The sequence below is a fragment of the Kogia breviceps genome, chromosome 13, assembly GCF_026419965.1.
Source record: "Kogia breviceps isolate mKogBre1 chromosome 13, mKogBre1 haplotype 1, whole genome shotgun sequence".
NCBI lineage: Eukaryota > Metazoa > Chordata > Mammalia > Artiodactyla > Physeteridae > Kogia > Kogia breviceps.
Genome location: NC_081322.1, coordinates 73,497,612 through 73,511,163, shown reverse-complemented (window position 1 = coordinate 73,511,163; position 13,552 = coordinate 73,497,612). Strand labels below are relative to the sequence as shown.

At 37.0% G+C, this 13,552-nt stretch overlaps 1 protein-coding gene and 1 long non-coding RNA gene across 9 annotated transcripts in view; one reads left to right on the top strand and one right to left on the bottom strand.

The window, feature by feature from the left end:
* The window catches only part of ADGB (androglobin), a 157,242-nt gene that overhangs the window by 42,578 nt on the left and 101,112 nt on the right, over positions 1–13,552 (bottom strand). The window contains exons 26-28 of the mRNA XM_067010977.1: positions 13,320–13,473; positions 7,381–7,568; positions 135–319 (exon numbers count right to left, since the gene is read on the bottom strand). Of these exons, the coding sequence (XP_066867078.1) occupies positions 135–319; positions 7,381–7,568; positions 13,320–13,473 (527 nt within the window). The remainder of the gene's footprint in view (positions 1–134; positions 320–7,380; positions 7,569–13,319; positions 13,474–13,552) is intronic.
* The window catches only part of LOC131767981 (uncharacterized), a 392,450-nt gene that overhangs the window by 366,994 nt on the left and 11,904 nt on the right, over positions 1–13,552 (top strand). The gene's annotated exons all lie outside the window — the stretch shown is intronic.

Genomic DNA, 13,552 nt, shown 5'->3' with positions numbered 1-13,552 from the left:
TCACATTATGATATCGAATTTTAGCAATTAAATGTTTACTTGCTATTTTATCTTAAAACATTTTAAAACTCAGTTACATAAACATAAATATCTGTTTATGAATCTAAATAACCAATTCTAAAAGTCACACTTACACTGGGAGCTCAAGGCTTTCTCACTCCCCAAGAGGTTAATTACTGGAATGATAACTTGGCCCTTCCCAGTGGAGCTCACGATAACTTCTTCATTTTCTAGGATCTGTAGCTTGATGAATGCATCTGGTTTGGACGTGCGTACCTGTATTGTAACAGGATGTGGTAATGCAACTTTAACTGAATACCTATAAAGAAAAACATTCACCTTTATAAACAAGTATGCTGGTCTTTCCTTCAAATAGCTAAAAGAAACTGTATCATTTGCTGATATGATAATCTACAAGTAAATCCACTTTATAAAGTCAGTTAAAATCCTGGAAATATTAGTGCTATTATAGACTTTGGCAAAAGATCCCAGTATGCTATGGTAAAATGAAGTTAAATATAGGATGTTTATTATAATCATATCCCAAACAGGAAATGTAACTTTTTATTTAGATATAATAAGCACTCACTTATAAAACTTGAAAGATTGCAAACTACTGCCACATCAAACCTTTCCATTACACCCTCTCTAGTGGGACAAAGAGCACGACTGGTAGCTTTCAAAACCTCACTGTTAACAGTGTTTGTTAAATATTGTTAACAGTATTTTCTTTCACAAAAATACAGAGAAGTCAGAAGTAGTACCTGTCGCTTGAGCTCTCACCCTTTAACCAAGCCGGTTGGGAACCTCTTGCAAAAAAGACTAGAAATGTGCAGTCTAATTCCTTCCCAACTCCTCCCTTAATGCAGTCTAAGAGGTTTCTTGTTTTGTTAAGGTTCTTTCCTACTTTAGGTGAATCTCTGCAAATGTTCAGGACCCTATAAACTTTCAATTTCTCTAGAAATTTGCTTTTCTATCTTCTCTCTTCTGTATCTTAAATTTCCCCACTTTATTTCTCCTTGATATTGGCTTTTGTACCTATGCAGTTCTCACCCACTGAAAAACAGATCAAAACAAACCAAAAAACAAACCAAAAAAAAAAAAAAATCTTCAATCAACCCAGTTGATCAGTCTCGGCTCTATTTTATTCCCCAGCTAACAATCTAAGGAGAGTTGTCAACTTCCACTGTCCTCGGCTCATCACCTCCCACTCGCTCACAACATGCCACTCTGCCCTCAACCAAGGTGCTAAACTTGCTCTTGCCATGGTGTCAAGCACCTTGTCACCACCCTATAGAAACCTCAGTTCTCATCTTCCTGAACTGTTAGGAGAATCTGACAAAGTCGAATCAACCCTCATTTTCTCTTTCTTCAAAAACTTTTCCCCATGAGCATAATAACTTTTGTACCTCCTATTTCAGGGGTGCTATTTTTAGACTTCTCTCACGTTGACATTCCCAGACATATCAGAGAATCTTAATATTCTGTCCTGGATCTGACTCTCTTTGTACAAACTTCCTGGGCACTTCCATGGGTAGAAACAGAATAATGAGTTCCAAATCTGTGTCTCCAGCCCGACTCCCCTATGCAGTATCCCTTGGACATTTCACTGGTCTACCATGTTTAACACCTAAAAATGAATCAGGACTTCCTTGGTGGCACAGTGTTTAAGAATCCGCCTGCCAATGCAGGGGACACGGGTTCGATCCCTGGTCCAGGAAGATCCCACATGCCACAGAGCAGCTAAGCCCGTGCACCACAACTACTGAGCCTGCGCTCTAGAGCCCGTAAGCCACAACTACTGAAGCCCGCGCACTCTAGGGTCCTCATGCTGCAACTACTGAGCTTACGTGCTGCAACTACTGAAGCCTGTGCGCCTAGAGCCTGTGCTCTGCAACAAGAGAAGCCACCGCAATGAGAAGCCCGTGCACTGCAAAGAAGAGTAGCACCCGCTCGCCGCAAATAGAAAGCCCGCACGCAGCAAGGAAGGGCTCAGTACAGCCAAAAAAAAATTTAAAAAAAAACAAAAAAAGAATTTATTGTCGTTCTGTTGCCCAACCAGCCAATGGGGTTCTCTTCCTGTAACCTCTAACTATGTAAATGACACTTACTGTCCAACAGTTCCCCAAGTCAAACTCCAATCAACCAACGCTCTCAATTTTATTTCCTTGGTACCTTAAAATCCTTTCTCGTCCCTCTAGATTCATTGTCACTGCTTGTTATGGGTTAAATTGTGTCCCCCTCAAAAACATGCTGGAGTCTTAACCCCCAGCCCCTCACAATGTCACCATTCTTAGAGATATTATCTCCCAGAGATAATCAAGTTAAAATGAGGTCCTTATGAAAAGGGGAAGTTTGGAGACAGAGAGACACAGGGGGAATGGTGGGTGAAGAGGAACACAAAGATCAGGGTGATAAATCTCCGAGTCAAAGAATGCCAATGACCAGACCCGCCTAGAAGCTAGCAGAAAGCATGGAGTATTTTCTCCCTCTCAGCCCTCAGTAGGAATCAATCCAGCTGGCACTTTGATCTCAGACTTCTAGCAGTCAGGATTTCTGTTGTTTAAGCCACCTACTTTGCCAGTTTGTGGGCCTTTGTTACGGCAGCCTTAGCAAACAAATACACCGACTTATTTCACTTGCCATGATCACACACCTGGGTTATTCTGCAACTTCTACCTGGCTGGTTTCCCTGTCTCCAGTTATGTGTCCCTTCATCCATTCAACACACTGCAGTCTTCCGAGTGAGCTTTTTTTCCTTTTTTTTTCATGTTTTGTACCTTTTATGATTACATATAATTTTATAACAATAAGGTTCTAACATTTTTCTGTTCTTAATTTCTGTTTCTAACATTTTTTCTGTTCTTAGAAATTATGTTCAGAGTACTTTTTCAATTCATAAGTTTCAGATATAATGTTTTAACACAAGTCTATTAATGCCATTTTTAAAAAATCCTCCAAAGCATCTCAGTGCCTCTATGGTAAAATCTGAATCTCTTCTTGCCTTGAGGCCCTTCAGGAGAGGGCCCTGCCAACCTCTGGATCTTCTTGCTATAGCACCCTAGAACCCCATTTTGCAAACAAAATGTTTTTTTTTTTGCTTTCTTCTAATAGGCAGTATGCAAATATATTACAAGAAGCAGATAGATTAAAAAGAGAATTCTTCAACCCTTTTATTGCCCTCAGTTTATGTGCTTTTGTTTAGTATTTTCTCTAAAATTTTACCTGTATATAAAATATATAAACAACTATAAACATAAGAAAATATACTTGGAACACCGTACACAAAAATAAACTCAAAATGGATTAAAGACCTAAATGTAAGGCCAGACATGACCAAACTCTTAGAGGAAAACATAGGCAGGACACTCTTTGACATAAATCACAGCAAGAGCCTTTTTGACCCACCTCCTAGAGAAATGGAAATAAAAACAAAAATAAACAAATGGGACCTAATGAAACTTAAAAGCTTTTGCACAGCAAAGGAAACCATAAACAAGACCAAAAGACAACCCTCAGAATGGGAGAAAATATTTGCAAATGAAGCAACTGACAAAGGATTAATCTCCAAAATTTACAAGCAGCTCATGCAGCTCAATAACAAAAAAACAAACAACCCAATCCAAAAATGGGCAGAAGACCTAGACATTTCTCCAAAGAAAATATACAGATTTCCAACAAACACATGAAAGAATGCTCAACATCATTAATCATTAGAGAAATGCAAATCAAAACTACAATGAGATACCATCTCACAGCAGTCAGAATGGCCATCATCAAAAAATATGCAAACAATAAATGCTGGAGAGGGTGTGGAGAAAAGGGAACCCTCTTGCACTGTTGGTGGGAATGTAAATTGATACAGCCACTGTGGAGAACAGTATGGAGGTTCCTTAAAAAACTACAAATAGAACTACCATATGACCCAGCAATCCCACTACTGGGCATATATCCTGAGAAAACCATAATTCAAAACGAGTCATGTACCAAAATGTTCATTGCAGCTCTATTAATAATAGCCAGGACATGGAAGCAACCTAAGTGTCCATCAAGAGATGAATGGATAAAGAAGATGTGGCACATATATACAATGGAATATTACTCAGCCATAAAAAGAAATGAAATTGAGTTATTTGTAGTGAGGTGGATGGACCTAGAGTCTGTCATACAGAGTGAAGTAAGTCAGAAAGAGAAAAACAAATACCGCATGCTAACACATATATATGGAATCTAAGAAAAAAAAAAAGGTCATGAAGAACCTACGGGCAAGACGGGAATAAAACACAGACCTATTAGAGAATGGACTTGAGGATATGGGGAGGGGGAAAGGTAAGCTGTGACAAAGTGAGAGAGTGGCATAGACATATATACACTACCAAATGTAAAATAGATAGCTAGTGGGAAGCAGCTGCATAGCACAGGGAGATCAGCTTGGTGGTTTGTGACCACCTAGAGGAGTGGGATAGGGAGGGTGGGAGGGAGGGAGATGCAAGAGGGAAGAGATATGGCGATATATGTATATGTATAACTGATTCACTTTGTTATAAAGCAGAAAATAACACACCATTGTAAAGCAATTATACTCCAATAAAGATATTAAAAAATATATATACTTGGGATATACTGTATATATTGTTCTTTAATTTAGTTTTGTTGTTGATTTTCTTTCTTTGCAAAAGATGTGAGCTTGTTTGTTAAAGGGAAAAAGGTTTTAAGGAACAAGTAAATATGAATTATAGAGAAAAATCAGCCAGAATACAATGAATTATTATTTATACCTATACTGTCAAAAAGACTTGGGTTTTGGGCTTCCCTGGTGGCGCAGTGGTTGAGAGTCCACCTGCCGATGCAGGGTACACGGGTTCGTGCCCCGGTCCCAGAAGATCCCACATGCCGCAGAGAGGCTGGGCCCGTGAGCCATGGCCGCTGAGCCTGCGCGTCCGGAGCCTGTGCTCCGCAACCGGAGCGGCCACAACAGTGAGAGGCCCACATACCGTAAAAACAAACAAAAAAAGACTTGGGTTTTACTTTTGAAAACCAATTTACCAAAATATGTGGTATCTTTAAAATAATTAATCTCCTTAAAACAATGAATCTTTAGACAATAATCAGAAATTTCCTTTGATATTTACAATAAAATATGCCCATCATATCTCTATTAATACTATAGAAAAAGTAGAAAAGGAAATTTGTAACAACAGGGAATAACCAATAACCAAAAAACTTGTATATTCATATGAATAATTATTAGATAATCATGAAAAAGAGTTCACAAAACATCTTAATGGCATTGGGAAATGTTAACACTATAATGTTAAGTAAAAAGTCAGATTATAAAACTTTAATTAGGGATTCCCCGGTGGCGCAGTTGTTGAGAGTCCACTTGCCAATGCAGGGGACACGAGTTCGTGCCCCCGGTCCGGGAAGATCCCACATGCCGCGGAGCAGCTGGGCCCGTGAGCCATGGCCACTGAGCCTGCGCGTCCGGAGCCTGTGCTCCGCAACCGGAGAAGCCACAACAGTGAGAAGCCCGCGTACCGCCAAAAAAAAAAAAAAAAAAAAAAAAAAACACACTTTATGTTATGATTTTAATAATGTTAAACTGTGACTAGAAAAAACATTCTAAGAAAATATGATACAATACTAACAATGATTGTTTCTAGGTTGTTTATGTGTGATTTTTATTTCCTTAATAATATATCTACATATTTGCCAAACTTTCTGCATAGAAAAAAATATAGGAAAAAGAGAAGACAAGTATTCTAAGAACTAATTTAATAACAACATTTAATGAACTTTTTTTTTTTTTTTTTTTTTTGCGTTACGCAGGCCTCTCACTGTTGTGGCCTCTCCTGTTGCGGAGCACAGGCTCCGGAAGCACAGGTTCAGCGGCCATGGCTCACGGGCCCAGCCGCTCCGCGGCATGTGGGATCTTCCCGGACTGGGGCACGAACCCGTGTCCCCTGCATCGGCAGGCGGACTCTCAACTACTGCACCACCAGGGAAGCCCTTAATGAACATTTAACAATATTTAATGAAGGCCAACTACGTATCAGGCATATATCAATACGTCCTATATTGATAAGACATGGTTCCTGCCTCCAATAAGTGTTAATTCTCATGGAGGTGGATGTGAAGTTAACCAGATAAAATTTGATATGTCACATTCTCAGAAAGAACCAAAGACTATAGAGACACAACCAGGACTAACTAGTTATATTTGGAGGTTTGGGTATAAAAGATTTGACTGTTGAAAATGATCCTTAAAAGTGATAAATGTTGCTAGGTGCAGAAATGGAGACAGGATATAGCAAGATAAGAGGAAAGGCATGGGCAAGATAAAATCACATTACGGATATGTCAGGTGTTGGTCCACAACTCCATCAAGAGAGTGCACCATGGGCTTCCCTGGTGGCGCAGTGGTTGAGAGTCCGCCTGCCGACGCGGGGGACACGGGTTCGTGCCCCCGTCCGGGAAGATCCCACATGCCGCGGAGCAGCTGGGCCCGTGAGCCATGGCCGCTGAGCCTGCGCGTCTGGAGCCTGTGCTCCGCAACGGGAGAGGCCACAACGGTGAGAGGCCTGCGTACCGCAAAAAAAAAAGAGAGTGCGCCATGTTGTTGGGAGGCTGGGCAAGAGTGTTTGTGGTTTGGATTTTATTTTACAGCCAATGGAAAGTTGTCCCAAATTTTATAGAAGGGAAATCACAATTTTAAATGTTTTTGTTAGAAAGGTAACTACTCTGGTAGTAAAGGATGGATATGTAAATGAATAAGGTGAGAGAGACAGAGAAATAGTTAAAAATGAAGAGTGGATATAATGGAGACATGGACACAGCATTTCTATAGACAAAATATAATGCCCTGAAGTAATGGAGGACATTGAGAATAAAGAGGAGGGCATAGAGATGAGAGGTATGGGGGAATGAGAATCAAAAGGGCTGATTAATCAAAGAGAGTGGAGTCCATGATGAGGCTACCATGGAGAATATATAAATAAGTATGAAAATAGGATGAGTTGGCAGATAAGGAGAAACCTACACAAGAGAAGAGTTAGAGATGGAACAGGACGAGGAGAGAGTAAAAAGAGGGAAGAGTGTTATGAAGGATGTTCAATGAAAGTCAAATACAATGAGGACTAAGAAACCATTATGTGCAACATAGGCTTGATCTTATATAACATTTATATAATCACATTACTCTCTACGTTGTTTCCAAAAGAGTGTAACAGTGAAGTTCAAAACTCACCCAGGATTTTACAGAAAATTTATTGTTTTTGATAATATTAATATTTAAAATAAAATATTTAAATTTTAAGTCAATTATGTAATACAAAAATTATTAATATTTTTAAAGGAATGCATTTCCTTTCTGTCACATACCTGAATATAATTTTCTTATCATTGGGTATGTAGTAATCTCTGATTTCCTTTATGGCAAAGGTATTACATGGAAGAACTCGAGACAGGCATGGGAGTGGATGATAAGAACCAATGAGGCGCATTTTCCATTGTGAGGATGTTACACACACATCACCAGTATATGCTTCAGCCACGAATGTATATCCTTTCTACAGGAAAAAAGAATTACACAGAAGTAAGTGACATTGTCACTAGTCTCTCAAAGGTATAATAGATAATTTCACAGTATTAAAAATCTTAATTATCTTAATATACATAAAGATCCTAAAATCTATTGGTAATCAACAAATCACTAGCATGTTTTGAAATCCCTTTTAAAAATTGCTATCTTACATGTTTTTGGAGAAAATGGAAAACTCTAACACTTTGGTTTGTATGGTTCCCTGGCTATAAAAAAAAGTGCTTAACTGTGGTAGATGATTACTACATTTCCTGCTAATTCTCCTAATGCTTCCTAAGGCAGATTTTTATCATTATATCATCCTGGATTAGCCCAATAGCTTCCTACTTGATTTCCCTGTCTTCTCAGTATCATCTTTCTAAATAGGAAATGAAAAAATGCAGAAGAGTTTATGGAAATGTGGTGCCATTGGGATGACCATTGGCAGGTAAAGCTATCAAATTAGCAGCAGATCTGGTTCCATGGAACCCAGATGTGAGCCTGGAGATGAACTCTTTAGGTTGGAGAAAAGAAGCAGTTAAGGAACCTGGGAAAGTGCTAACAGACAAAAAGTTCAAAGTAATTCTGAGTTTATAACTCCATACATTTCTAACAAGACAGAAGAATATAGATTTGTATTCCAGTTGCTCTCTGATGCAGAGGAAGCTCTCCAACGTGTCTACATTTTCAGGAACAAAAATTAGAAATACACAAGACAGAATGAATTCATAAGATTGCAAAAAACACCTAGGAATGTTAACCAAAATTCCAAAACCTGTAATAAGATCAGAATTGCAACACCCATAAGGACCTTTGACATTACGTTTGGGGCAAGAAGAAAAGGAAGATAAATCATGCATGCTAAAGTGTTTTTATCAGCAAAGTGCAGATTTACTGCTGTTTTTGTTATTATTTGAGCTTGTGGTACTAATCTATTAAAGAAGAAAAACAAAATTACATGACTCTGATTTTGTGTTTGTCTAGACTCAGAGAACAATTTTGAGAGGAGTAAAAGTTTATAAAATGGTAGGATAGATTTTGGTAAGTGAAAGTCTAAAGCTAAACCAGTGATAGGATTTTGAGAGGACCTGGTGACTCTAAACTGTCCTCAAGACTCTGTAATAGAAGAGTAACATAATCGAGTACTGAGTACTGAGAAACCTCATAGATAAGTATTTCAAATCACAGGTTATGGTCTTTGAAAAATTATGAAAAAATATATGTCAAACAATTCTAAAGGATTAACTGTGTAACCAGGTGTTTTTATTTTTTTTAACCTTAGACACTAGTTCTGTGGACATATGTTAGAAAAAGTTGACCTAAAATAGGCTACATATGTGTCAAATGCCTGGCAAGTGCCAAAATGCGAATGCAATCATGGGCTACAAAACAATGGAGTAACCATCCTCCTTCAGACGGGTTGGAATTCCCTTGAGAGGCTGCATTTAGTTCTGGGAGCTACATTTTAGAGGAGACTTAGATAATTTGGAGAAATGTTCAAAGATCAAGAATTGTGACGAAAGGAAAACCATACCACAAGAAGGATGACTGAAGCCATTCTTGTATTCATACAGCTCTATATTCTCCTCCTCATTCTCTCTATTTTATTCTAAAAAGACCCACAGTGAGAGGTTAGAAGACAGGAGGTATTTGACAGAGGGAATGGCTATGCTTGTTGCAATCCTAAATTTACAGTTTAGAAATAATAGTTAAATGGAGATAGAGTGTTTTTCTGCATTTTGACTCAAAATGCGTCATTTAAAGCTACCCCCCAAATTCAAGTTTAGTCTAGAAAGGGAGGTCTTCACTGGGGTTACTAAACAAAACCCAAACCAAACCCAAAGTATGCTAGATATAAACAAGAAACAGATTCTTATGTGGTTCAACTAAATATCCTCAAAGATCCCTACAAAAATTAAATATCAATGGCTAATATGATTAATATTAGTCTACTTATCTAGTGAAGTAAAGAGCTCATCTCTAGAATTTAATGACATCTATGATCTTGATAGAGTCTCCCTTTGAATGAAATCATCTTTTTCATATGGATCTTTGGAACTTTTGATTTCCAATCACAAATGAAATAAATTTTTTATATTCAAAAGGGAATCTAGGCCAAACTTGACAAAAAGACATTATAAAAATAACCCATCAGTTGTTACTGGTGTGAAGACAAGTTTGTTAACAAAGAACTAGTTATCTCTTATAGTGTTTGGTTTAGCCCAAGATATTGTGCTGGAGAGAGGCAAGGTTTATCAATAAATTTCCCAAGCTATAATTTTTAATAAATTGCTATTTACTAGGACATAAGGGAGAATAAATATAGTGCAAAAGGGAGTTGTATGGAGGGTCAAATTATAATAGGGTCAAATAAATTCAGTTTTTAAGTACCTGTTTGATGTACAGAAATTGCCTTTTATTGGCAAATTCTTCTACTTTTAATTGAAATATAAATACTCTTTCAAAGCAATTAGAAAAATAATATATTGGTGCACAGACTTTGAGTTTTTAAAAATTACATTTAAGTATATAACTCCAAATATACATAACTGCACACAAAATATTGTCTATCAGATTTTCTAATAAAATGTAAATGTGAAGTAAATGTGCAAAATTTAATACAAACTAAAAATGATTTAAGTCCAATTTACAATTTGATAATATCTTCAAATTTAGTAAAATCAGACTGCATTATTGAGAAAATTTGTATCTCATGAAAAATAGAAAAAAATGATAAGTTTTAAATAAAAGATGAGTTTTTAAATTATAGTGAAATAGTATAAAAACTCATTAGCAAAATATAAAGTTTTAACAATAGTTATACACGGCCACACACCTCTATATATAGATATAAATGGATTAAATGAGTTCATCAAAAATTTAATTGCCCTGATTTTTAAAAAGTTTCCTAAAATCTCTAAAATAGTTTAACAGTGAACAAGTAGAATTTGAAATTAAAAACAAATTACATTAGCATCCACAAAACTGAAATACTTAGACATAAATCTAACAAAATATGTACAAAATGTGTATGAAAAAATTATAAAACTGATGAACAAAGTCAAAGGAGAACTAAAAAAATGAAGAGATTTTCTATGTTCATGGATAGGTAGACTCAACACTGTGAATATTTCAGTTATTTCCAACTTGACCTATAGATTTAATGCAATCTCAATCAAAATCTCAGCATGCTATTTTATGGATACCAATAAACTGGTTGTAAGGTTTATATGGAGAAGACCAAGAATAACCAACACAACACTGAAAGAGAAAAACAAAGTTAGAGAACTGAAACTAATCGACTTTAAGACTCGCTGTAAAGCTGCCATCATTAAGACAGTGTCATTTTGACAAAGTAACAGACATACAGAACAATGGAATAGAACAGACCCAGAAACAGACCCACATAAACGCAGTGAAGGGATCTTTGACAAAAGAGCAAAGGCAATACAATGGATCAAAAACAGTCTTTTCAACAAATGGTGCTGGAAAAACTGGACACCCAAAGCAAAAAAGAGGATCTAGACACAGACCCTCACCCTTCACAAAAATTAACTCCAAACGGATTACAGACCAAAATGTAAAATACAAAACTATAAAACTCTTAGAGGGTAACATAAGAGAAAGCCTAGGAATCTCTTGGGTATGGCAACGGCTTTCCAGATCCAACAAAAAAGGCATGATCCATGAAACTGGATCCATGAATTTTAATGAAGCTGGACTTTATTAAAATTAAAAACTTTTGCTCTGTCAAAGAACATGTCAAGAAAGTGAGAAGACAAGCCATAGACTGGGAAAAAATATTTGCAAAAGACACATATGATAAAGGACCGTTTCCAAAATGTACAAAAACTTTTAAAACTCAATAATAAGAAAACTAACAACCTGATTTAAAAGTTGGCCAAATATTTTAACAGACGCCTCATCAAAGAAGAAATATAGATGGCAAATAAGCATATGAAAAGACGCCCCACATCATATGACATCAGAGAAACTAAAACAACAATGAAATAACACTACCCAGGTATTAAAATGGCCCAAATCCAGAACACTGACAACACCAGATGCTGAGGAGGGCATGGAGCAACTGGAGCTCTCATTTATTGCTGGCAGGAATGAAAAATGTTACAGACATTTTGGAGGCCAGTTTGGGGGTTTCTTACAAAACTAAACAGTTTGGCAGTTTCTCACTGTATGACCCAGAAATTATGCTTCTTGTTATTTACCCAAAGGAGTTAAGAACTTATGTCCATACAAAAACATGCACACTTTGTTCATGATTGCCAAAACTTGGAAGCAGCCAAGATGTTCTACAGTAGATGAATGGAAAAATAAACTGTGGTATATCCAGACATGAAATATTATTCAGCATTAAAAATAAATGAGCTATTAGCCATGAAAAGACATGAAGAAAGCTTAAATGCAAGTTTTAAAGTGAAAGAAGCCAATCTGAAAAGTTTTCTTATGTACTATATGCTTCCAACTTTATGACATTTTGGAAAAGACAAAACTGTGGAGATAGTAAGAGGATCAGTGGTTGGCAGGGCTTGGGGTGGGTGGATAAATAAGTGGAACACAGAGGATTATTAGGGCAGTAAAAATGCTCTGCATGATCTCATAATGATGGATGCATGTCATTTTACATTCGTCTAAACCCATAGAAGGTACAACACAAACAGTGAACCATAATGTAGACTATGGACTTTGTGTGATTATGATGTGTCAATGTAAAATGAGCAGCTGTAACAAATGCACCACTCTGGTAGGGGACGTTGATAATGAGGAAGGCTGTACATGTGGGGGAGAAGAGAGCATAAGGGCTATCTCTGTACTTTCCTCTCAATTTTGCTGACTCTAAAAAATAAAGTCTTATTTTAAAAAATTCTTAAAATAACTCAAAAGAACTATGGGGTTCTTTTAAGGAGTGATATTCTATATCTTTTATTCCTATAAACCAGTATTCATCAGGTAGATATGTCTAAATTTATACAAAATAATGCATAGAACCATAGAAGTCAGTCACAACCACAGCTCGAAGAGAAAAATAAAGAGGTTCAAAGCCATACAACTAAAGAATGGAACATCAGAGCTACAGGAGATCTCCTGATTTAGAGTGCAGGTATACACTATCTTTTATCGTGCATCCCTCTTAGAAGAAATGACCGGAAACACAAGAATGAGGTTCAGGTAAATAGAGAGGCAACATGATTTGCATGGACATAACCATCAGGGTCTGTATTCAGCAGGAGTAATGTGTCAAGAGTGTCTATTCTTGAAGGAATCTGGGTAGCCCTGTTAAAGACTGGGGCTGGTGGGGTGGTGAGTGGCTGTGTAATCACAATCTTCTGACATGTTTAGGAATAGAATAAAAAACCCACTGGGAAACTGAGAAAACCTGCTGCTTTGGTTTGGTTTAGGGATAGGAATAAATGTGCTGTTTACCTCCATTTTCATTTCAAGGGTTTGTATGATTTTAATAATGAGAATTTCTAACTTTTCCTTCTGTCATATTTTCTTTGGATAAAAGATAAGAAGGAGGGCTAAAGGGTGAATGTTCTAGCACTCGCATTAATTACCTTTTGCTGTCAAATACATGGGACTTCTATGGAGAAAGACCAGGACCCTATTCCTCTGTTATGTAGATTGAAAACACATCTGTTCTACCTTCTGTTGGAACCTCTCAGGGTGCTGACTTCTCACTGCTATTCTATCATATGAGGAGAATAAATTTTACACCTACCTTATTCTTAGTATAAAGATAAGGCACCACTTTTTGGAATACCTTTGGCACTTGTTCCATTGTGTCATTATTAACAACGTGGAGCATACAGACTGGAAGAGTAGTATATACTTTGGGAACCAAAGTCATATCTTGAGGAACCAAAAATGTTTCTCTGTAATTACAAAAGCATGAACTTTCCCTTGACATGAATCATAAAGAAAGTTTGAAATTAGGTCTGATGCTAAGAAATA